The sequence below is a fragment of the Geospiza fortis genome, unplaced genomic scaffold (assembly GCF_000277835.1).
Source record: "Geospiza fortis unplaced genomic scaffold, GeoFor_1.0 scaffold192, whole genome shotgun sequence".
NCBI lineage: Eukaryota > Metazoa > Chordata > Aves > Passeriformes > Thraupidae > Geospiza > Geospiza fortis.
Window position 1 is genome coordinate 4,771,109 of NW_005054315.1, and position 25,764 is coordinate 4,796,872.

General features: G+C 36.5%; 1 protein-coding gene across 9 annotated transcripts in view; it reads right to left on the reverse strand.

Moving 5' to 3' along the window:
• CCDC138 (coiled-coil domain containing 138) overlaps positions 1-25,764 on the reverse strand; it is a 33,999-nt gene that overhangs the window by 964 nt on the left and 7,271 nt on the right. For 2 of the 9 annotated variants that reach the window (XM_031056190.1, XM_031056185.1), the window contains 6 exons: positions 24,703-24,864; positions 23,823-23,939; positions 22,550-22,745; positions 20,304-20,486; positions 4,509-4,659; positions 2,544-3,407 (listed from right to left, as the gene is read on the reverse strand). In XM_031056190.1, the coding sequence (XP_030912050.1) occupies positions 3,236-3,407; positions 4,509-4,659; positions 20,304-20,486; positions 22,550-22,745; positions 23,823-23,939; positions 24,703-24,864 (981 nt within the window). In that variant the 3' untranslated portion in view covers positions 2,544-3,235. Of the gene's footprint in view, positions 1-2,543; positions 3,408-4,508; positions 4,660-20,303; positions 20,487-22,549; positions 22,746-23,822; positions 23,940-24,702; positions 24,865-25,764 lie in introns of those variants that run through there. The other 7 variants (XM_031056189.1, XM_031056186.1, XM_031056188.1 and 4 more) reach the window with 7 other exon arrangements.

The window sequence follows — 25,764 nt, forward strand, 5'->3', positions numbered from 1 at the left end:
AGCTGCAAGCCAGTCATGCTCAGGAGAATGGGAAAATAACTGTGAAATCCCACTTTCAGACCTTTTATCAGCTGGTGAAAATCACAAATATGAAGAAACAGAGCACAAATGTGCAGGTTGGGTAATGTTAGCCTACTTTATTTAGCTATGCCAAGCTTTTGCAAATACAACTGTCCTGTACCTAGGGAACAATCTTCCTCACAGATTTGCTAAATCTAGGCTTTGTGGATGAGGTCTGAAAAATTTATCAATAAGAAACACTTTATAAATAGCAAGGGTGATTACCATTCTACAGTAGACAGGCCTGTAAGAAAAAAAAAAGGGAAATTCCTTTTCATCATATTTGGTAGTCTTTTCTGGTATGAAAACTGTCTCAACATAAAGAGATGCAATATTCTTGTTGACTTTCTCAACAAGAGGACTCTCGCAGCTATTCAAAAAAACCCAGCAAGACAAATTTGTGTGTTAATTCTTTATCTTTCCTTAAAGTAGTAGGTTGTGACTACAAGAAATTTTCTTGTTTCATGCCACTGATGGTAGTTGATCACTTCTGGACCCCTACACACAAGCAAGACAAGGCAGACTGTAGCCAGTTTGAAGCTGACTGAGCAGCTCAGAGAAGTGTGAGAATCCCAACCTTTCTTTAAAGGGCAAGTGGTCATCACATCTCTTGCTTCCCCTCAAATTCTCTCCCAAAAAATGATTGAAAAATTATATTCTTTGGATGAATATTAATTCACCTCTTGACAGAGGTATTTGGCATATCTAAAATAGCATATTCTTCTGCAGGAAACTAGAAAACTGAGATCACATACACCATGTTTCCTTAGGGAACAGGGAGCTGCAGGAAACAGCTAGAGGTACAGTTAACTTTTTCAAATATCTCTTCTTGTAGACAGTTTTCTGGAAGAAAGGTAAAGTAGAAGAAATTTAGATACTCATAATATCTAAATGCCACACAAGCAGAAAAATACCCAGAAAATTCTAGACTCCATCTGCGAGGGAAAGACAATACAAAGAGGTGCCCAAAGTGTGGCCAACTTGACAGAAATCTATCATTTCCAAAAGACAAAACAAGTCCACAAATGACAGCAGGGAATGCAACTGGCTTCCTCTCTTCCCCTTCCCTACAGAGACTGCCAAGGTCACTCAGGGGATTGATAACAGGATGGGGATGTTTGAGCAAGGCCACGACAAGGGCTGGTGTGAACAACTGGGGTGGGCTGGCTCAAAAGGCAGATGTTCAGGGCAGGGATGCCTCTCACCGGACCAAGGGTCTCAATGCCCCATCTAACCTGGCCTTGAAAAATCTGCATAAGATCAAAATTATTAGTCTAATCTTTAGGTCATCAATATAATGCATTAATATTTAACAGATTGGAAAACCCTTTTCTTTTGCATTTTAACAGGAACCTAACATTTAGATCATAAAAACTTGAAATTAGCTGTGATTCAACTTTCTAAAATGTAAACAATACTGTATATAAACCACAAGGGACCAATATTAAAAACAACACCATAGTCAATGTGTCTCTTTTAAATGCATTACCTTTGCCATTATTAGATGGCCACCTTGCATTAAACTGGGATCCTAAGGAAGATCAGTATATTAAATTACAGCAATGAAGGCTGAAAACTAAGAGCACAATCAACATTCTTGTGGAGATAAGAAAGCGAGCAGCTTTCTACAGGTTTTTTTAATTATTGATTTTTGTAGTATTTTTAAATGGCTGTAGATGGAGAAGCACATGAGGACTGGGACTATTCTTCCTAAATAACAGGATTTTGTCTCCAGCCAAAGGTATATGGAAGCTTTTGCACTGCTGGTGAATTTGACAGAAACCCAAAACTACTGATGAAGAAATACTTATTTCAAAATGTAATTGATTGTGAGGAAATTCTTTTATCTGAGATTAGTGTTATTTAAAAATTACCTAGAGTTGGTTTCCTGCCAAGAGTGCACAGTGCTTGCTCTCTCTTCTAGACATAATTGGTGCCAAATCTGGGGCAGACTCCTTTCACAGCAAAACTTGTTAGAAATGTTAGGTCAAATTGCTAGAAAAATATTTGCAGTTGGAATTCAATTTCAAAGACCAGTTCATAGACTTCTGGTAAAAAAAAACAACAACCCCAACCTCCGCCACCCCCACCCCCCCCAAAAAAAAAACAAAACAAAAAAAAAAACCTTAACCAACCAATCAAAAATCACCAAACCAAAACCAACCAACCAAAAAAAAAGCAAAAAATGAGAAATAAAAACTCTCTAAAGTTTTATATTGATGGTCAGTGTTAGTCAAAGACTGAAATACAGCAGATCTTTAAGCTTTAACTGCATTTTCAATTTTATAAATATATATTTTCAGTAATTACAGTAAAAATCAGCAATGGAACACTAATTTCAATTTTTAGAAGTATCCTATTTCCAATTTGTAAGAACTTCTAAACACTGAATTCTGGCAGACAAAAAATATATTCATACTCAGAAATGAAATGTGGGTACTGTGAAGATTGTATTGCAAATTAAAACAAAATACAGCAGGAGCGATAAAATAAAATAATTTTATGTTACAGATTACTTTTGCCAGACATTTTAAGAAATGCTTTTATTTACATTTGCAAAGATATTACCATCCCAAGTTGCACTATACAAAGCAGGATTAAAATACTAAATGTTACTTAAATACAGGAAAAGATCAAACAAATTCTGAGAAAATTCTGAAATCAAACCAACAAATTTTCTTATTCAATACATCTAGTTATGGTAAATTAAAATCTGGTATTAATCATTAAAACAGCAGGTTTATCAAAAGATAATCTGCTAAGATACCTGTCTGCTACTTATCAACCATAAAACAAATTACAGAATTTATAGAACTCTCTGAAGAGTCAAAAGTAACTAAGATTCATACCTGTAAGGAAAGACTGGTATTTCTGATCTGCTTACTCTAAGGATTCAATTGCTTACATTGCATGAGTCATTCACAACAGCAGCATTATTTCACTTCTTTACAAAATACTGAAGAAAGCCATCTAGCATATTACAAAGTTTTTCATTTTCCTTTTTATGAATGAGTGAAATGTAAGTGAGAATCCACACGATACCCAGCAAATTGCACAGTACTGAGGCGCTGCTTAACATATTTATACAAATCAGTAAAAAAACCCCTCCAAATTTCAACTAACATAGGCAGCTGGTATAAATTATCCAGAACAATAATTAGATTGAAAGCTAGTGCTAGTGACTTGTGCTTAGACTGGATTCAAGAGAGTTACTTGTCAAGAATTCCAAATTCAGCAGAATTGAATTGAGGTTTATACAGAGGAAGGTGTGACCTGGATCTACAGTTCTACGCAGTTCTTGGAACATTCGATGAAGACCAAACATTTCAAACAGCTTCTTATTGCTTCTGCAAAAGATTTTGAATAAAATAATTGTCAATTTAAAAAGGAGAGGTCTCATATAAACACTGAAGATGCTACAGAAATAGTATTTTTAATGAAGTAAAACGCGCATTGAGTGTTTCACATAATTCTTCTATGTACGTTTCTAAGCATAAGGTTATCAATGCATGGTGAGAAAAATTTGGCAAAAAAGTTAACAAGAATTATCAGTTTTCTTGAGTAAGTGATATGTACACATAGTATAATAAAAGCTCAAGGAAAGGGCTTTTCACTCATGTGGAATAAGATTTCAGAGACAAATAAAAAAATTAGGATTTTTGAGCCAATTTTTCTTTGACTAGTAAAAGAAAGTTTTAATTTTAGATTATTTTATAGGAAAATTCTTTTTCCAATAGTTCAATTTTATTCCTTACAAGAAATGAAAACCTCAGTTTTGTCAACAGCTTTAAGTCCAATGTAAAAATTCCTCAGTTTAGATATCTCCTTACATTAATGAAACAATCCCACTGAGCAATGTGCCAGTGAAGCTCAGCAGCACATTACTATTGACATGATGACCTTTGTTACAATCAGCCAATAATCAGTAAGCAATGGGAACACAGTTTAAAAAGCTGAACATTCCCAAAAGGGCTCAATTGGCTCAAAATCTTAAATTTTTGAGGGAAATGAAAACTGATGAAGCTTGAATGCAAGTCAAAGATAAGACTAAAATTTCAAAGGAGCTTACTACTAATTATGTGAGTAAAACTGAAAGTCTAGGATTCTCTTCTAAGAATTCTAAGCATTTTTGTCACCTGCAGATCTAAGGAAGAATTCCTCTTTAAGTCTGAATTGCAGATGTAAGGAATAATTCCTCTTTAAGTCTAAATTTCTAGTTTGTACTCTGAAAATTGAACTAGATTTATGCACTAATAGAGAGGCTTGTCTTAAACTTCTATGGCAGAAAGAATTTTAATCTAACTGCTACAATTAAAACTCCAGCATTGTATATGGTGGAGAGAATAAACAGAAAAACAGAGATGAGTTTTTGGAAAAGAAAAAAGATAAAGGTCACCAAATTAATTAACCTAATAATAGCTAACAGAATAATGGTAATAAAGGATTACCTTATTCTGGAGAGTTTTTGCAGTATAACACAGAGCTTTTCCAAAACTGCAATATCTAGCTTAGAATTTCGAAGCAATACAGAGCAAGTCTGGAAGAAGGATTCATTACTGCAGGCTTCCAGGAAAGGCTGTAAGGAATCTGGAAAAAAAACTTTAAAAACTGTATCACAGAGTTCAGTGCAGAGGAAAGTATTGATAGAAGGCCTTAAATGCTTCATGCTGTGCAATAATTACAACAACCAAATATTTCAGTTTCTGTTGAACATGTGATCCAAAGCTCAGGTAACACTAGAAACTGAAAAAATGCAAGTTCCTAAGAGTTCTGACACGACTGATCCTTGAATTAAAGCAGTGTCTATTCTCTTGAGAACAAAGGAAAACAGGAAACAGAATCATTTTAAACTAAAATAAAAAATCTTACATTGAAAATGTTTATGCAATGCTCATTTATCATGGTTCTTTCCTTCAGACCATGGGAGGGGAACATTAAGTTGAACAAAAAGACCCAGAAAGAAATATTTTAAACTGCTGCAGATCAAATGGGCAGGGATAGTACATATAAGAGATTGTGTGAGACCTGAGAATCTTTCATCATCAGCATACTGTCCCTGTACTCAGTTTCAAGAGAGTAAACACAGTAATTAAGAGGTAAAAGTAAGATCTGTACAGCAATTAAACACAAAAACCCCTCCCTTAAAACAGTGGATGAGTTTTTATGTCACACTGAAAAGCATTTCCCTCTACCCTGTTTCCCAAAATCTAGTAACTTCAAAATAAGGTTAGATCTGTTCTCTGGTTATTTAATTTTTGGTTCTCATATTACAGATTAATTTCTAGCAAAAACATAAAGAAAAGAAATTATTATTTGTTTTTCCTTAAAATTAACAGACTTATATATACCACAGGGCGTTTGCATTATGAGAATACACATGTGAAGAAAATATTTTAATTGCATAATGTTAAAATACTTAATGTGTTCTACTTAATAAGAAACTGCAATATGCAAATGACAGCATAAACCAACAAACAAGACATTAAGAAAATTTAATCTCCTGAATACTGTAACTTACAAATAGGGTATCAAGATGTTTTTATCAGTACAAAGAAGGCTGGATGTACGTTTTGTATTTTCCTTGTCCTCATTCAAGGACATACAATTTATTAAATGTAACAAGTAGCCTTGGAGTGAATTCAAGGTTTTAATTTATTTCAGAAGGTTTACTGATAAATCTGAAGAAATGCTATGGAAAACTGTTGGAAATAGGGCTTAAAAAAGAAATCAACTTGGCATTTAAAGTCAGTCCGAGAACCTAGATAACTAATTTTCTGCACTGTGTATTTATGCTGAATATTCAGTAAGGACCCAGTTATTCCATTCCAACAAATGACCAAGTGCCACCTCTGATACACAGGGAACTCTTGAGACTTGTGGGCCTTTGCTGATTTATACCCTCAAATGAAGAGACTGAGAAACAGCAAATGCTTCTATCATAGATCAGAGAAACGACAGCTATATGTAATCTTTCCTCTTTTTTCAGCAGAGGTGATTTTGCTCCTTTGATTCAAAATGCTGAATTCAACAGATGGAATCCACAACTTACATAATGGAATGTGTGGATGGAAATCATACAGATGAAGGATAATAACCGAGTTTGGTAGCAAGAGGCCAACCTTGCAGCAATAAAAAGCAACAACAACTGACATTTTGTAAAGTTTGGAAAAGGCAGGCAGATGTTTTGTGGTTTGCATAGCTGAAGTATCCTCTGTTCTTTACCCAAAGCAATGCAAAACAACAATTAGTCAAAGACATATGCATTATCAAGGCAATAAATCACTATAAATTAATTTTATTTTCTGTTTATATCTGTGTTTTTTGCATTCTTCCTACCATGTTCAATACACCTATGGTTTTATGCACATTGTCCTCTCTGTTTTAGTACTACTTTCAGTTACAATTTGCTGTCTCTAAATTGTAACAGTAATAAATATAAAACCAGAATGAAAATAAAGTAGAAAAGAAAGCAGTAATCAGTGAAAAAAAGATAAGTAAAGATACTATTTCTCATTTTATTTTAGCTTATGATCTTCAAGGCATACCACTTTTAATATTTTTCTCAGTATTTCTGTACTTTCTCTGCAGAAGGTATTATTTTCCAGAATTTGTCATATAAAAAAACCTCAGGGCTATCTGTCAATTATAGCAAACAGAAAATCCTTAGATGAGTTCACCACATGTGCTACATTTAATGATATGTGACTGACATACACTCGGTGCTCTTCATTGAGCCACTGCTCTCTGTGGCAGAACTCTGGGGTTATTAAGTACATACAGCAGAGCCTTAAACCTGGAAAAAAGATTAACTAAAATTTCACTTCTGGTATGATGCTGTAATGCCCTAGTGAGTTTAGCTTGTTAAAATCCATGAGAAGAGGTGACAAAACTATGAACAGAAACAGCAAATAAGCAAAGCCCAATGAACACAATCACCATCTTAAGAGTGCTTCCTGAACAAATATTTCTATCACTGAAGAGTGTTTGAAGTAAAATTTCTGTAAATAGCAGGAAGAGATAACCTTCTCTAAAGCAATGAAAATCTAGGACTACAAATTATGTAGTCTGTAACTTTATAGTAATTCTATGGAGCTACAAATTTATAGAGATTCTGCTAACATTTGCAACAGTTCCCCCAAATGACTGCCTATTCCCAAGAAACAGAAATGATGAGTCCTATCAACCTGCACTGCCCCACTGACGAAATGTGTTTTAACAAAAACTTGAAACAGTATCTCTTACTTACCAAAGATGCTTATCAGAAAGGGAAGAAAAGAATAAATAAATGTGTGACAATGCTGACATTCAAGAAACAAACTGAGAAGAAAGGCTTTTCTTCTTTCTATTGCCTGTTAAGACAACAAATGGCTTTAAAAAACTCATTCAGCATGACTGCTGACTCATCTGACCTCTGATTCATGAGCTATCTGAAGGTAACAAAGATTGCTTGGATGAACAGGGCAATCCTAAAATTTATTCCTATAAATATCCTTAAATAGCCATAAAATGCTTTTAATTCCTTTTCTGCAGGGTAAATAAATACCATATTTAGCTGACCTGAATATTTCTCTGCTGCCCTGCTCTTACTGGTTCCTTAAACATACTACATTAAAAAAAACAATACACACACACACACATATATGCTGTTCTGACTTTGAAGTTTACAAATTAACATAAAAGACAACATTACTTTTAAGACAGAAGATTTTTCCTATAAAACAGGAAAGCTAACATGATAATAATGTCTAAATGTTTGCAAAGTTAATCACATGAAACCCAACTGAAAAAAGTACACGTTTAAATGGAGTTTCTGTACACTCTTTATATATTCAATTCAGATAAGCTTTTGAAGATTATATTCTAAGTAATCAGAAAATTAACAAAATAAATACATAATTTAAATGCATCTCTGGCTGATTAACTAAAAATAATAAGCTTCACATTTTAAAATATTTTGGCGGCTTAGATTCTGCATAGATTTTGCTTTTAACTATTTTAGAAAAATATAATTGGAATTTATCCTGACAGGACTTTGTCACAATTTAAAATAATCTGCAAAAGCCTCCAGTGGTATCCTTAAAACATTAGAGCGTGCTGTAGTTGCATTAACTTAGCCTGATTGGTAGACCACAACGAACAATAAGCAATTTATCATTGTTGACAGGATTCATATGAAATTTACCCTCAAAGTAATCAGTCACACAGCATAAAATCTCACCAGCTACAGTTACCCAGAAAATTCTGTTTTCATACCTAAAGCTATGTGACATCAGGAAATAAAATGATGACTCTAAATTCATGTTTCAACAAATTACCGATTACAGTTTTGCCTCATTTTCTGATTGAGAGAGGATCTGCTGGGAGAAAGGAGAACGTGTCTTGGCAATGCAAGTGAATGATGCAGCAGTGTCCACTAGTGTGGAAAAGTTACCAAACACAAAAGTTAACTGTGCACCACAGCAGGAACACTTCAAAGGAAACAGCAACATCACTTGCTATGACCAACTGCCTCTAAGAGCCACCTACAAGATTTGAACCATTTGCTGAATTTAACAGTTTCTCCTGTACTGAGCAGCCAGGACTGTTCAGCCTCAGCGGTTAGAACACAGTGTAGGTGTCTGCACAGGTGACAATGAGTTAACAGGAGCACAAGTGGCAATTTCAGCTCATCACCCACTATGTGTTGACCTCAATATGATCTGAATTGCTCTTCAGTTTCCTAGGATATGCAAGACATTCAAACAGAAATGGCACACGATGTATAGGAAACCAATGCTATATGAGAATATGGCAACTGGACATTACACCGAGAAAAAAACTGGGATAGCCCTGTATTTGATTGTGGGTTTTGATTGTCCAGAGCTTGAGGAATGTGATGGCAGGATTGAGTGTTTGGGGCTAAGAATCAGGGGAAAGGCCAAGACAGACATCCTGATGGAGTCTGTTATAGGCCACCCAACCAGGAAGAACAGGCAGATGAACTAGTCTTAAAAAATCAGGGAGGTGTCTCATAATTCCTAATTGTTCTCATAGGGGACTTCAACTTACCTGATGCCTGCTGGAAATACAACACAGTAGAGAGGAAACAGTTCAGGAGGTTCCTGGAGTGTGTGGAAGAGAACTGCCTGACACATGGCAAGAGAGCCAATTAGAGAAGTGTCCCCATTAGTTCTGCTATTTGTGAACAGAGAAGGACTTGAGGGTGATGTGATGGCTGGAGGCCATCTTGCACACAGAGATTCACAAAATGATAAGAGCTTTTTATTCTTGGAGAAGTAACGAAGGAGGCCAGCAGGGCTACTAAGTGGGACTTCCAGAGGAGCAGACTTTAGCCTGTTTAGGCAATTGGTAGAGAGTCCCTTGGGAGGCAGTCCTGAGGGGCAAAGGAATCCAGGAAGGCTGGACATTCCTCAAGAAAGAAATCTTAAGGCACAGGAGCAGGCTGTCCCCATATGCCAAAAGGCAATATAGCGGGGAAGCAGACTGGCCTGGCTGAACAGAAGTTTGGCTAGAACTCAAGGGGAAAAAAAAGCTTATGGCATTTAGAAGAAGTGGCAGGCAACTCAGAAGAACTGCAAGGGTGTTGTGAAATTATGGAGAGAAAATCAGAGGACCAAAGCCCAAGAAGAACAGTCTGGCTATTGGTGTAATAGACAATAAAAATGTTTCTGTGGATACACTAATAACAAAAGCAGGGCTAAGGAGTATCACCACCCTTTCTTGGATGTGAGATGGAAACATAGGGACAAAGGATGAGGAAAAGTCTACCTAATGCCTTCACTGCCTCAGTCTTTAATAACAAAACCAGTTGTTTCCCAGGTACCCAGCCTCCTGATCTGGAAGGCAGGGACAAAGAGCAGAAGGAGGCTCCCATAATCCAAGGGGAAATGGTCAGTGACCTGATGCACCACCTAGACACACAGACAAGCCTATGGGACCAGATGGGATCCACCAAAGGGTATTGAGAAAGCCAGTGGGAAATGCTCACCAAGCCACATTCCATCATTTACCAGCAGTTCTGGTTAATGGGGAAAGGCCTGGGTACCTGGAGGCTGGCAAATGTGACATCCATCTACGAGAAGGGCCAGAGGGACGATTCAGAGGCATGTCAGCCCAACCTTGGTGCCAGGGAAAGTCATGGAGCAGCTCATTCTGAGTGTCCCCACATGGCATGTGCAGGGATCAGGCCCAACCAGCACAAACATGGGTTTATGAAAGGCAGGTCCTGCTTGACCAACCTCATCTCCATCTACAGCCAAGTAACCTGCTTGGTGGATGAGGAAAAGACTGTGAATATGGTTTACCTGGACTTCAGTAAAACCTTTGACACTGTTTCTCACAGCATTCTCCTGAAAAAACTGGCTGCTCAATGCGTGAAAGAGTGCACTGTTTGGTGGGTAAAAAAACAAGTAAAAAACCCCCAGACTGGTAAAAAACAAGTCAGGAAGCAACACTTCACAAAGAGAGAACAGTCAATGCAATGTATTTGTTGGATTTGGACCAAAAAATGGGAAACTGAACATATGTGCCCTTCAGTAAAAATCTAAAGATATTTTCTGGAACTAAAGCTGAGAAATAAAAAAGAAAATAAAATCTACTATAGGTTTATCTGTAAGTATGTGTATAGGAACTACAGTTGTTGAGGCAGAATAGTGAGGTATTTTTGTCTGGTAAATAAATGCTACAGCAGTTATAACCAATCTAAATGTCAATACCATTTGAGAAAGCAACATGTGATATTATATTGCAGAAAATGGGTGTTAGTAGAATGGCTGGAAGGTGTGCTGCATAAGGAATTCACTAAAATTAACTTCAGTTTTAAACACTGATTTTTGCAATTGTGCTTATCTGGTATACTAGTTAATGACTATGGCATAAAGGTAGGAATAGTCTAATGAAATTCCATGCTGGAACTGCCTACTTAGAATGCAGCAGGTATAAAATACATGTAAATCAGAATTATCTTACTTGCTAGAATAGCAGAAGCATAAAGCTGATATACTAAAAATCAACATACATTTTTCCTGGAAAATCACTGATGATCAGGGGATCAAAGGATGGATTTGATCATCAGAGGATGAAAGCTTTTGCTGTGCTGATTGAACTCAGTTTGTATATGAGCAATCAACATGGCCTTACCATTAAAGACTGATTCTAATGAGGCCTGACAGAGAGAAAAAAACATTTTACAAATAACCTAGGTAGCATTTTAAATTGAAGTAGTACACTACTATGGGTTTCTTTGTTCAAGAGGCCAGAAAAGGCTCAATGAAATGCCAGAATCACAGAAAGAATCACAACTCTCTCAGCACACACCTGGAGGAGCTTTGCTCCAAACACAAACACTAAAAAAACCTTAGCATAAAAAAACATCACCTGTAGTTCTGTAACACTACATTGCAAGTGAAAGATATATAAAGTCTGAGCTCTGACAATGCACAGACATTAGTTTGAGTAACAATTTTTATTTTCTCCTTCAAGGAAAGCCTTTCTTTATGGAATTATATCAATTATGACATTGCTCAAAAAAAAGTTGGCTAAAAAGTACAATAGTTCTGATAGTCAAATACAAAACAAAATATGTATAAAAATATTTTTCCTACTTAAATAATTTTATGGAAAACTATAAAACTGTAAACTTTTTATTAAAAATATGCAAGTTTAGTAAATAAGAGCAAACAAGATCTTACTTGAATAAACTCCAATGTTCTAAAGATTTCATAACTTAAATTGACTGGAAAGGGGATGTGTATATCCAAATACTGATATAACCAACTCTTTTTAACATAAAATAATTTTTAAAAGTTAACATTCACATCTACCTTCAAAATGATATGCTGCTTAAGAACCACATGATTACCCAAAATGAACAGTGAAACTTTACTTCTGAAATGGCTACTTGGCTCTACATAACTTTATATTTAATGGCTCCTTCTATTTATTGTTTTGGAGTAGATGAGACAGGGGTCCAAAATTCAGAATGGCTAAGCATTACATGACTGTTACTAGAAGAGGGAGAAAATAATAACACAGATGTTATTTGCTATTAGAGAAGGGTACTTCATACTAAATTAATTTCATCAAAATCAAAGTATTCAAACTAAATTTTAATTGAATTAACAAAAATGTGTGCAAAGTTTTGGTGTACTTGTTTGCTTTCAGCACATATAGGTGGATGCTAGCATTATCTAGTCTGCATTTAACAGAGTTAGACATCCTTATCTGTGGTTAAAATATAAACTAAAACATCTATTAATCCAACACAATTATCCACTGTTTTCAGAAGAATGAATAAAAATTACAAAGGTAAGATAGGATAATAGAGGAAAGATTTCCTTTCAAATGATTTGTATTTCAGTATTCATGCCATGTAAGCTGTAAATCATTTCTATCACTATAGCTTCAAAACACAAGTCCTCAGGACAATTTCACATCTGCTTTTCACACAGGTGAGGGGAATCCTACCTTAGTACAATATTCACCAACTTGACATTTTTATCCTTCCAGTGCTGCAGAATAAACTCACTTGAAAAGCTGCAATCCTGCAAAGTTACCAGTGAAGATAATATGCTGGAAAATGTTGAATTTTAATCTGTTTAGGCATATGGGCATTTTTTACTCCATGCCTCAACTGCTTGTAGTCTGCAAAGTCTCAAAATGCTAAGACTCAAAAGGAAACATAAAGGGGTAGGTTTGAGTTTTCTTGGCGAATTCTGACCGTTGACTTTTTAGAAGTACCCACAGAACAGTGCACATTGTAGAATTCCTAGGATCAGTTACAGAAGCATTCCAGCAAAAAGGAAAAAGGAAGTGTCCTGTAGATGGTCAATGTAAGAAGACTTCAGTTTACATTTAAAGAAGCACAGCTTCTTACTATGGAGAAAATCTTTTTATCTTCACTGGCTTCATTAACTTCCCTATGAGACTACATCTGGACACAGACTTGATTATCCATGACCATAATATTTTCTTCGGAAAAAAAATTAAAATTAAAAGTAAGGTTCAGTGAATATGTAAATACAGCTCACTTTTGCAGCTTTTAAAATTCTTCAGTTATGTCAATATGGTTAAGAAATCACACTTAAACCCTACCAGAATGTGCCATAACTTACAGTAAACTTGAGAGCATAATTTTGATGGTTTTTTTTTTGAAGGTGCTCTCATTTTAATTTGTGAATAAGTACATAGTAATATAAAATATACTCTCTGCAAAACAGAAAAAAGCTTGAAGACAAAGTACATTTAAGTTTTATTTAAAGCAAATGCCAGTGTTTTGTAATGTCCAGTCAGCAGGTAAATTTTGATTTCATTGAATGAACTTAAGGTTGAAAAAGGGGAATGTACTAACCTACCTGACACAGTCAGATACCACTGCAGGAGGAATTTAAGACATATGATGTCTTTGTATAAAAGTGCAAAATGTGAAACTGAGGCAGGGAGCTCTCTGTCAACAGTTTCCAAATCAGGCATGACCCAGACTTCAGTTAACAATGGTATTTTTGATAGGTGAATATAAACTCACTACGTCATTTGAAACCCTTTTAAGTGATTTACAAGTTTAAAATAAACACAGTAAGCTGTGTGAGAAGACAGGAAGAACATTACTGAACAAGATTGCATATGACAAGTATTCAGCTACAAGGTGATTTAATAGCAATGATGTGATGCTCTTCAACACTCACAGAACAAATTTTCTTGATGAGATCATGCTACTTATTACTAGATTGTTTCCAGAAAATGTTTCAAGTCTGGTATCCAGGAATTCTCTTGAACAGTGTGCTGCAACTACTGTCCTAGAAACAAGGTCTGCTGAGGAAAGACATTTGTATTCTTAGGGAGGGAGCTCTGGAGTATGAAGATGCCCTGGAAACCACTGTTTCATGCTACAACAATCTGGATAATTAGAAGTAACAATTACTTTAGTTATCAAACATTAATTGTTATAGTAATTTTAATGGGAAATGATAAGAGCTTTGTTAAGCAATAAATACATTATATCCATTTGACTAAACTAAAACATGGGCACGTACCAGTTAATGCTTTGTTCTCAAAATTTCAAAGGCAGTCAGAGCACTCCACATTTGTAGAAATCTATCACAAGCCATTCAACATTTAACAAGATATTAAACCTACTTTCTATGACAATTCTATCAGAGAAGATTTTGGTTTTACATCTGTCTTCACAAGGGGCATAGCTTAGAGATGGGACTAAAAACTGAACACCATGGCCTGGTAGCCTGCTTTCCTTAACTAAAGTAAGGAAACCTTCAAAAGCTGTGGTACTGAAATCTTTCTTCTCTATTAAATGAGCAGAAATAGATGCCTTACCCTTTTCCTTAATGAAAAGCAAGGAAGATGCCTTTATAGATCACTCATTAGATTCATAGACCAAAAGAAAGATCAAGCTGAATGTGATGGCACTCATCTGAAGGCTCAGATTCAAGGAAAAGAGCACCATGACTAAAATAACACTGTAGGACTTGCTCCCTTGACTCTGCTTTCATCAGTCAATCTGTAGCAAGGGAAAGGTGGGCATCCTCCAGAAAACAAACATGGATTGAAATACTGGCAATGGGTATTGAAAAAAGAAATTGAAAGGATGTAACTGAACAGACAGTCCTCCTATCTGACCATGGAACAAGAAAGTAACCAATGAGATAGCTACAGTAAAAATATAGCTAAACCAATTTATACACCATTATGTACACTTTTAAACAAAAATATTAGCAGAATGTAATAAGAGAAAAGGGATAAAATATCTTTGCAATTTGATTTTCTACTGTCACGTTCACAACAAGCTGTTAATTCCCACAACTCTGGAATTTAGAAGCAACCTATTACTTCCCCTGAAGAGAGCTGACTAAACCAACCAGACTGCAACTTAGGCCACTGAGCTCTTCTGAAAAAAAATCTCCAGCATATAAACAACATGAAATATAAATTATTTAGAATTATATTGTTTATCATAAGAATTACCTACATTTTCATTTCAGTTACTTATTAACTTTCTAGCACAGGTTAAAATAAGCAATTTGCTAACAAAATGCAAGTGGTTAGGCAAGGACCCACACAGCTGCAAAATTTTGTTCCTTAAATCTACAAACAGTAAAAGTAATGAACAGAATCCACAGAAGTACTGGAATATGGAAAAAACCCCAATACTTTGAGAGCATAAAAGTAAACTGAAACTGAAGCTCTTTTGACAAAAAGTAAACTGTCTGAATTAGTGCATAACATCTTTAGCAGCTCCTCTCACTCTTATGCCCTGAGGAGCATACTAATCTCAACTTTTTTCACCCCTGGCATTTAAAAGCCAGCCTTTGGTCCAACTAGGAATGAATTTGTATATGATAAGAACAATGATCAGCAGAACATTTTACCTCCTCCTCAGGCCGTAAGATTTCCGTAAAAGAGGTGAGGCAAACAAGATTGGCATATATATATATATTTATACCACACACACATATATTCTGTATATCACACACATTGTTACAATTCCAAATACGTTAATGATTTGGTGTACTGGGTCTGGTTGAGACAGAGCTAATTTTCTTCACAGCAGCCCTCAAAGTGCTTTGCTTTGTATGGGAAGCTGAAAGGTGCTAGTAACACATTAGTCCTTGGCTACTGCTAAGCAGTGCCAGCACAGTGTCAACACTATCTCTGTAAATTCCCCCTCACCAGCAGGCTGGGGTTGGGCAAGATCCTGGGAGGGGACACAGGCAGAGCAGCTGAGCCAAAGTGACTCCCATATACCATATGGTATTAGCTCAGCAATACAAGCCAAAGGAAGGGAGGAGGAGGAAGGCAGCATGAGAGGGGAAGGGGCATTCCTTATTTATGACATGTCTTCTGGAGCAAACTCTATGCATGCTGAAGCCCCACTTCCCAGGAAGTGGCCAGACACTATCTACTGATGGAATCTTTTGGTTCCTTTGGTTCCATGCGTGGACTTTGAAGAAATAAATTTTGGGTCAAGATAAAGGCAGTTTATTAAAGCAAAAGCAATCTTATTTTCTTTTCCTTGTTTTGCTGAGGAGGGGAGTGTCAAAGTGGTTGGGTGGGCACCTGGTGTTCAGCCAGGGCCATCCCACTATACTGGGACAAAACAGCGCGATTATTTTTTTTAGAATTATACAATGGCATGGAAACTCACAGATGTCAGGAAAATAACAGTGAAGCTAAACTTCATGCAACTAAGTTTCAAGAAACACATAGAAATTAGCTTCCTAGGGGTACCAAAAGTCTTAAACATTTCTTCACAGAATTCCACAAGTGGCCTATCTGGAGAGGTACACTCCTGTGGAGGGATAGAATGTAAGAAAATAAAGATAGTGCAGAAGGTAGTCTCACACCTGAGGAGTTGCAGCTGTACTAATCACCAAAGATTAGGAACAGGCCTGCCCTTAATAGGCCACAGCTGTGTCCAACCAGAAGACACGTGCTACAAAAAAGTGGGGTAGCTGGTTGAAGAGAGAGTTGGAGTTTGTTGGTTGTGCTGCGAAGAGGGCTAAAGTTTGTTGTCTGTACTGAGAAGAAGAGTGAGTCAGTGCTGCGAGGAGGTGCCCATGAGAAATCACCAAGAAGGTATGGGAGCTTTGCAATAAGATGATAACACACTCCAGGGTGTTATCTTACCCTTGAACAGAGGAGGTGTAGAAAGAGAAAAAAGTACTGAAGTATGTCACCTTTCAGTCCTCCATCATTCCCCATTGAAATGTTGGTGCCAGGACTCACAGCTTGTTGATGCTAAACTCCTGAAGAGAGACGGACTGTATAAAAGGCTGTCTGCCAGTAACATCCACAGCAGTGAGACTATTAATTTTAATTTGCCATTAAGGTCTTGTACAGAGAGAGAAAAAGGATGATACTAATGCCTCAGCTGTTGCATTTGACATCATATTTTCAGTAAGTGAAGCACCATCAGTGCTGTGTGAACTTGCAAGGGAAACCTGAATTCTGAACCCAATGTACCAGACATTACTACGAACCCAAATCAGTGATACTGATCCAAAATGTAAGAACATGCAAACCAATCCCAAATCTGCTTAAGCAGTACTGTAGACTCTCATTCTAGCTTCCATCAAGAGAAGTATCTGTCTTAAACTAGTAGGTACCTTCAGAGAGACCTCAACAAGTTAGAGAGCTGGGCAATCACCAACCATATGAAGATTAACACTGTGAAGTGCCAGATTCTGCACTGAAGATGGGGCAACCAGTGCCCTGGCAGCCAGGAGGGCCAGTCCTATCCTGGGGGGCATCAGGCACAGCATGGCCAGCTGGGCAAGGGAGGGGATTGTCCTGCTCTACTCTGAGCTGGGGAGGCCCCACTTTGAGTGCAGAGGGAAGTTGTGGGAATAAAATATAGAGAAGACATCAAGGTATGAGAGAGTGTCCAAAGCAAGGCCACAAGGATGGCAAAGAGAGGAAGCCATATGAGGAGCTGCTGAGGTCACTTGGTCTGTTCAGCCTGGAGAAGAAGAGACTGAGGGGAGACTTCCTTGCAGTCATCAATATCCCCACAGGAAGAGGAGGGGCAGACACCGATCTCATCACTCATGACCAGTGACAAAAATTGAGGAAATGACATGAAGCTGAGTCAGGGGAGGTTTAGGTTGGATATCCATGGAAAGGGTAGTTGAACACTGGAAGAGGCTCCTCAGGGAAGTGATCAGAGCATCAAGCCTGTCTGAATTCAAGAAGCATTTGCACAACATTCTGGAGCACAGGGTGTGACTCTTGGGGTGTCCTGCACAAGGCCAGGAATTGGACTTGATGATCCTGATGGGTCCCTTCCAACTCAGCACATTCTATGATTCTGTGATTCTTCATGTGCAGCTTAAGTAATTATCCTCAGTATATGAGGGAAACCTAGGCTTCATTTCTGGAACACGAGAAAAATAATTTCTTACAGGAAAAAGAGAACCTACCTAAGGACCTCAGCTAAGTCTGGACTGCACAGAAACATTAGCATTCATTGCTTATCATAAAAAAAAGGTACATGGAGTTACAGGGAATAGTACTGCAACACAGTAGTTATTTCTTATCTGATTCACATTTTTTAGCCTGGACAACTGAGACTCAAATCTGTAAAAATACCACAATAAAAAAAACTTAAAAAACAAAGTTATAGAAAATTACATGCTAGAAAAATTTCCACTGGCCTTTCTTCCAATTTAATTTCTAACAGCTTCATCTCTAAAGGTATTATTGCTGAGCAAGAGTATTCTAACACTCCTATAGAGCCAGAAAATTACTACAACAAATTGAGAGAACACCTAGGATGGTATACATTACATTAAAAACTAGAAGTCTAGACTTTGCCTCCTGTTGACTTGATGCTGCCTTTTTGGGTAATATGACTGCTGTCATTATATAGCAAAGGTTCTATATTGTTGTCTCCTTATGCGAGAGTTCCGTATCTCCTTGATGTTTCTCAAAGGCAGCTCCTCCAAGCACTGACTCTTCCTTCTTCTCACAGCGACCAACTGACTCCAGTTCCCTCAACCAACCAACCCACTCTTTTATAACACTCTTCTCATTGGCTACAGCTGTGGCCTGTTAAAGTCAGGCCTGCTCCTAATCCTTAATAATTAACCCAGCTGCAACTCCTTAGGGATAAGATTACTTTCTATACTACCTTTATTTACTTATATTCTAGCCCCCTACATATGACTCCATATTTTAGTATATGGCCACTTCCTATGTCTTCATATTTAGGGCTGCACATGAATACAGTTTAAAACTGAGCGTGAATTCCTGTTTTACTCTAACACAGAGAGCACAGAGAGTTCTCTTCTGAATAGTCACTGCTGCCTTCCAAAGTTTGTCTTTTAATGACTTTTTAATTGGAAACTTACAAAGGAATGAAAACCCAATTTCCCATCAGCAACACTATTTCTCATTGTTAAAAATTTCTTGCAAAACACTATGTATTGGAAAAGAGCAGACCATGCCTAATTTGTGTATTGGCAATTTATTCTACCAGAGGCTCTACATAATATAATCTTTATATCCAGTTGCCAAGAAATAATTTTCAATCAAATGTCAATTTAATTAAACAGTACTCTTCCTTCCCTGATTTTACATAGATACAACTTCTCTGAGAAGCAAGAAAGCAAAATTTGAGTCTCACAATATATCTTATTATTCTTCAAACTGCAGGCACCTAGTGTATCAGAATGATACTGCTAGGTAACTGAAGATGTACTGTCACAGTCATTACCCAAAGAAATACCAAACACTGTCCATCTTGCTTAGATGGTTATCTTTGTGCATTCAATTAATTCTTTCCCAATCACAGTTATGACTATTAGGAAGAACAGTGTAAGACTGCATTCATTACCTGGTCAGAAAATAATTGCAAGGAAGAATAGAATCTTAGTTAAATATTTTTGAACTTAGGTTGCTACAAAACTGCTTTTTACTCAACATACCATTCCAAGTCAAACATACTTTCTATTTCACTAGTAGAATGCATAATAACAAAATACTTCCAAAACAACATACAATTATATTCTTAAAGGCAGTGAGTGATTTTATCCTTAAAAAAAACCACTCACAAGGTTTATTCAACATGCCATTGGAATGTGTCACTACCTTCATGCTCGTCCAGGTGGTTATCAATTGATCCTTACCTGTATCACCTGGAAAAATGCTGTGGCAAATAAGATTACTAATGCTTTTCTAGGGCCAAAGCACAGTAAAATTCAGCAAAACATCATCTTGGCACAGTAAAATTCACCAAAACATAACCATCTCATCTAGAAATACCATTTCCAAACCCTAGGAATTGAAAAATGATTGGGGATGAGCTGGTCATCCAAACTAGGAAAAGAATTAAAATAGAACCTATTTTTTATCTCCACCTTCTGGCAGGTTTTTGTGATTTGGGTTCCCTGGCACAGCCTGACTTCAAAGAAAAATATCAGCAAGGTAATACAGTGGAATAAACTGAAACCCAATGAAAAAATAGCTACAAAATTTCACAGCAAGAAATAAGAAAGTAACCAGGATGAAATACAAAACGGTGGCTGAGAGGGAGAGGAAACACAATACGACTCAGGAAAGACTGACAATTCAGAAACACCTTTTATGTCTTTACTGAATGTACACAGTACAAAAAATTGCTAATACTACATTAGACTATACAGCTTTTACACTGTATTTTTATATGCTTGTCCATTGTTTTTATGCTTTCCTCAGCTGTTTTAATAATGATATTTGTTTTTGTAATTACCCACATTTACCAGATTCCATGGTCATCTGAAGTAATCCATCAAGAGCCCTGGAAAGCAGACTTGTACTGGATACTTTTAGGTGACTTAATATGACAGGCACACATTGGTATTCCAAAAATAATGCCTTCCCTTCATCTGTCTTCAAGTCTGCGCGAAGGGACTCAAATGCCTGAGCCAGGTAATCCACTGAAAATACCAAATACAGGCAATAAAACTTCTATAATCCTTATTTCATTAAGCCATGTGAACAACTATCTGACAGCTACCATGGCAGATACACACTTAAAAGTTAAACAGCTAAAAATATTAAATTTACTTTTTATTTGAAGACGTCCTCTGCCTATTTTTATTCCTTAACAATCCATTGTGAGTGGAGAAAAAGATTATCTACAATTAATATGTTTAAGAAAAATATACTCACAAATGTAAAGTCCTCCAAATATTTTGTTAGAGGAAAAAAAATACAAACTCGCATAGTTTGAGACAATTCTGGTTTCAACATCTGGGAAACCTCTATTAAGGGAGTCAGTGGCTGATTTGTCTGAGTGAGAGCAATTATTTTCATGAGAGCAACTAGTCCCATTCCTTCTATAAAAAGCTGTAGTTTCAGTATAAACATTTTATATTCTCATCCATTCTGAGAAATTATACAAAGTATGTAGATTAAGTGAACCAATCTATTTTCTTAACTTCCTGCTGTCAAATCTTCCTCAGTATCTTGGTATTGCATTGATCATCTGGAGCACAGAAAATTAAGCAGAAGGAAACAATTTATCCTACTGCATAAGTTTAACTATGGTGCCATCTGCTGGATACTGACATTTTGAAGGAACGAGGACATATGTTCAAACTAAATCTGCTATTTTATCACCAGATCATTAGTGCCATGTGGTCAAAGTGATCAAAATTCATACACGGTGATATCTGACATATGTTTAACAACAGATCATATTTTCTGTGCTACAGCAGCCAGCAGTACAAAGCAACCATGAAAAGCTAAACTGATTCATTCTAATCAGGAGTGTTCATCTGCTTAGGGTAAATCAGTCTCTGCAATGACTAGTTTTCTATTTCAATTCTTCTTGCATTGTTTTTTAAAACATTCCTAGAATGATAATTAGTCTCAATTTGAGACTAATGATCATGCTTCACCAAAATATGTCGACTGAAATAGTTCCCTCCAACAGCTGGAATACTGTGTTAGTTCATGAATGATGTCAGGATGGTCTTCCACCATATTTTATTCCTGTGTTTACAATAAATACTTACAATATAAATACTGCAAAATCAGATGCCAAAGCAGACATCTGATTTTGACATTTTTGCATGGTATTTCAGGAGTACCTTGAAAATGAACATCTCTGTAATCTGTATCAATCTCTTCATGTTACTGACAAAAGAAACGTGTTACTTGTAAAGATATTTTAAAATACAAATCATTTCTGAGGAAAAATGATAGCAAAAATAGAAACATGGAATAATTTAGGTTGGCATCTAGTCCAACCTTCCTGTCGAAAGCAGAACCATCTCTGAGGTTAGGTTAGATTGCTCAATTGCAACCCCACTAAAAAATTACTTGCTATCAAAACAATCCGTGCTTTTAGAATGTCTTTGAAAAGGAAAATAAGTGGCTAATACCACAAAGAGCTGGAAAAGGGTAATAGAGATGTTTGTTCTTATGGTATCCTTGTAAAATTTATTCTTACAGAAAACCCCAGTTATGCAGACACACAGTACTGTTGAGCTGCTGCAGGTAAGCAGGAATCACATCTTACATCTGCTCTTAATGGTATTTACTTTTCTGCCTGACTTCTGTAAAAAAGGATCTGCAACACCTTGTTCCCTGTTTCTCCTGAAGAAGGATAAGACATTAAAACTGAAGGCAGCAGTTAACAAATCAGCTGAGAGAAGAGTTATCTTATTCTTTGAGTTGTGTTTTCCACATCTTTTCTCACACTGTCCAGACACAATCTGATTTGTGTAATCTCGCAGTGTCTACTTTGAAACCTTTATCTTCTCCCCCCTCTTCAGTAATGCTGACTTGTCAACTCATCATATTGACAAAAACACAAATTCTAACACAAAACGAATAATAGCAAGATTTATACTTGTATATTTTGCTTCACAATACCCAAGTAAAATCACTTTTCACTAATAAAGCATAATAGACTCTACAGTATCATTAAAATGCTTTTTGTCCAGGCACATGACTGAAATAGATAAATTAATGTAAAAAAATCTTGACCTACCTTGTTTCACTGTTTTAAGCACAATCAAAGTTGACAGAAACCTCAGAGGCATACAGAAACTCTTGAAGAAAGCTGCTGACTTTGATTTACTTTCTGTAGGCTGTTCAGAAGAACTGTGTGGGTTTCCCTTACTCACTATGCCTTTGAAGATATCTTCACCAAGTCTCCTCATGGTTGATTTCATTGCTGTGTGCTGCTTCAAACAGTGCATGTAGTTAGTGCAAACATTACAACTTGACATACATATGTTCTCTATGCAATTAAACATTAAATTGCAAATGCTTTGACCATGTATAGGAATATAATCAGTACAGGAGATACTGCTTTGTGTTCCAAAAGCTGTTGAACAATATTAACATTATAGTATTATCAACACACACTTCAGCAAGAGACTAATTAGTGAGGGTCCTGACAATACTCTGACATTATTTAAGTTGACTCTGGTTCCAGAAAAAGCTGTTCCAGTCAAATCAATTTTGTAAGCTTGCCTGAAGTTCTATCCTTTAAAAGCATGTACAGAATCAAGGTCTAAATATGAAGCTGAAGAACACTGTAAAGGTAACATCTACTAGATTTTCATCAGAAACTCCATAGAAATATTTCCACAGAATCAAACTTCACAATATGCTTGCTTAAAATATAGCTACTTATTAGAACTAAACCCAACATCTTACTATTGCATTGAACTTAAAGTCAGGATATTTACAAAGTTTCTAGCATTTAAATATTGACAGCACTATGCTGGGTCTGTACAGTATGACAACTGTCTTTTTCTTTATTATATTGCTAAATATTTTCTTATGGCAGTCTGGTCAAAAAGAGCAAGGAATGTCTTGTGATTAGACACCAAGCAGAGGATAGAAAAATTCAAAATGTCTTCACTGCTTTGCCACTCACTTCCATCACTTTCAACAAATCTCATTCTCATAAATGACACAATAAAATAACTGCCTTCTCTCGTGCAAGCTTTGTTAATACATATGCAAAAATATAGCTTCAGATGTGCTTAGACATCACAAAAGAGATCACATACATAGGCAAACTACATTTAAATACACAGTGCGAAATTTAAATTTAACTTGAAGAAGAATTTGTTTTTCATTTGCCACTTTCTGTGGTCAACACTATGAATTTATGTTTTACAAAGACAGCAGTTTCTTTTCCATACGCTACCTGAAAATATCAATTTTTCATATGTATTTAATATGCAAAATCCATTAATATCTTCGGTGACTTTTTTTAAAATATACTGCATGATGACTACTTGTTTTACCTGTGTATCAGTGTCTAACTGTCTTATAGACCAGTATATAAATTTAATCACAGGCACGTGCAGTTTAGGATTCACATATGGCATCCACTGGAGTTGCTCAGCAGCTATAGGCAAAAGCTGCAAAAATATACAAAAACAGAATTACATGCAGTATATGAACTATTCTATAAGCTAAGTGTAAGTGAAAAACAAACAAACAAACCTCCTAACTTTCTCTTGGCGTTTATCAGATTACATATGCAAATGTTCTCTGGGCAGATCCAGTAGAGCTAACAGAATTATATGCATATACAGGTGTTAAATTTTACATAGGTTTACATGTGGGAATGGAGATACATGTGAGTACAATCTCATGTAATTCCAATCACAACGGCTACAAAACTTTTATATAATAAATAAATACACGAAGTGAATTTTCTGAACACCTCACTGATTTCTAGATCTTGGTATCACAAGAAAAAGCAATAGAGGTGTTGAAATACAGCATCGGATCACCTTTTTTTTCTGATAAATTGAAATTTTAGTATCTAAATAGGCATAAAAATATTTTAAATTTGACCTGTTGATCTCCTTAAAACAATGCATCACACATAAAACACAAGACAAGCTATCACCTCACAGAAGTTACTTGAAATAAAATGCTGAAGCTCTTGGGTTGAGACAGGATATCACACTTTTTATTAAAAATCATCTGTTTGCTTTGCAAATGTATTATATCTTACTGCTGGAATGAATATTGACTTACTAACAATTATTTTATTTTAATTACATGATGACCTGTTATACTCTCAGAATCATTTAAAGCACAGCAAAATCTGAAAACATATTAACACAAGCAAACAACCCAAACAACCCAAGCAAACAACCCAAACCCCTTTACCTTCATACACTTTTCCTGAGTACAGGAATTCTTTGAGCTCTGGGTAACCCTAGGTTTATGACTGTCCTCTCTCTCTTCTGTTTTTATTTTGCTAAGATGCTGGTCAGAGATCCAATCCATAAGATAAGTTAAGAGCTCATAGACTTGTGAATTCAATGGTAGCTGTAATATATTCACATCATCAGATATTTCAGCTTTCAATTTAATGCTTTTTCTAAGCTAAAACAGTAACAGACTGAAATACATGACAGTACATTAGCTATGACATATTGTGCATAATAGAAAAGATGAGAATTTTATGACTGATAAAATCTGAGAGGTGAGTTACTGTAGTGTGAGCTTGTGGAAAATGTATTCAAGCAGACAGATCTTGAACAAGCCATGTGTGCCCTGCTGGCCCTTGTACCTAGGGTTTGAGAAGCCTGTATAGTATGAATGGAACTGTACCTTAGAGTATCTCTGGGAAAGGTAAACTGTATGCAGATCAAAGGCTGGAAGGCGGCAGTCCTTCCTGGGAGACCCCTGTACATCAAGGAGTCAGAGATCCACACCACAGTTAACTCAAGCAGGGCAGTCTGTGCTGTGCTGCAGATAACCAACTGCACAGTTTATCCTGTGCTGGGCTGCAGGGTAAACTCAGGCAGCTCCCTCTTGGTACTGCTGATCCTGCCTGGCCTTGGCCTTGTCTGAAAGGGCAACAAGTTCTTCTCCCACGAATGTCCTTCATGAACAGAGTTGTTCTCTTGCAAGAAAGTGATACATATATACTGAGTTACTGAGTGGCCAAAAAGGAGGGGCTTCTTTCAATGGACTGGCTCTGCTCAGCATGCCCTGGGAAAAGTCCACCAGGGCTCCATTTGATGCTGCACAAACACAACATTTCCAGCATCTAAAGGGACACAAGATTTACTCACTCTCTATATTCCTCCTCTTACTCTGTCTTATTTTAATAGCCATTTAATGAAGCTATTTGTTGTCAGCCTTTCTTACAAAGACCCAGAAGAAACCCTGCAGTATTTCTTTCTCGTTCCCTCGCACCTCACTCCCCAGTGCAAAACAAAC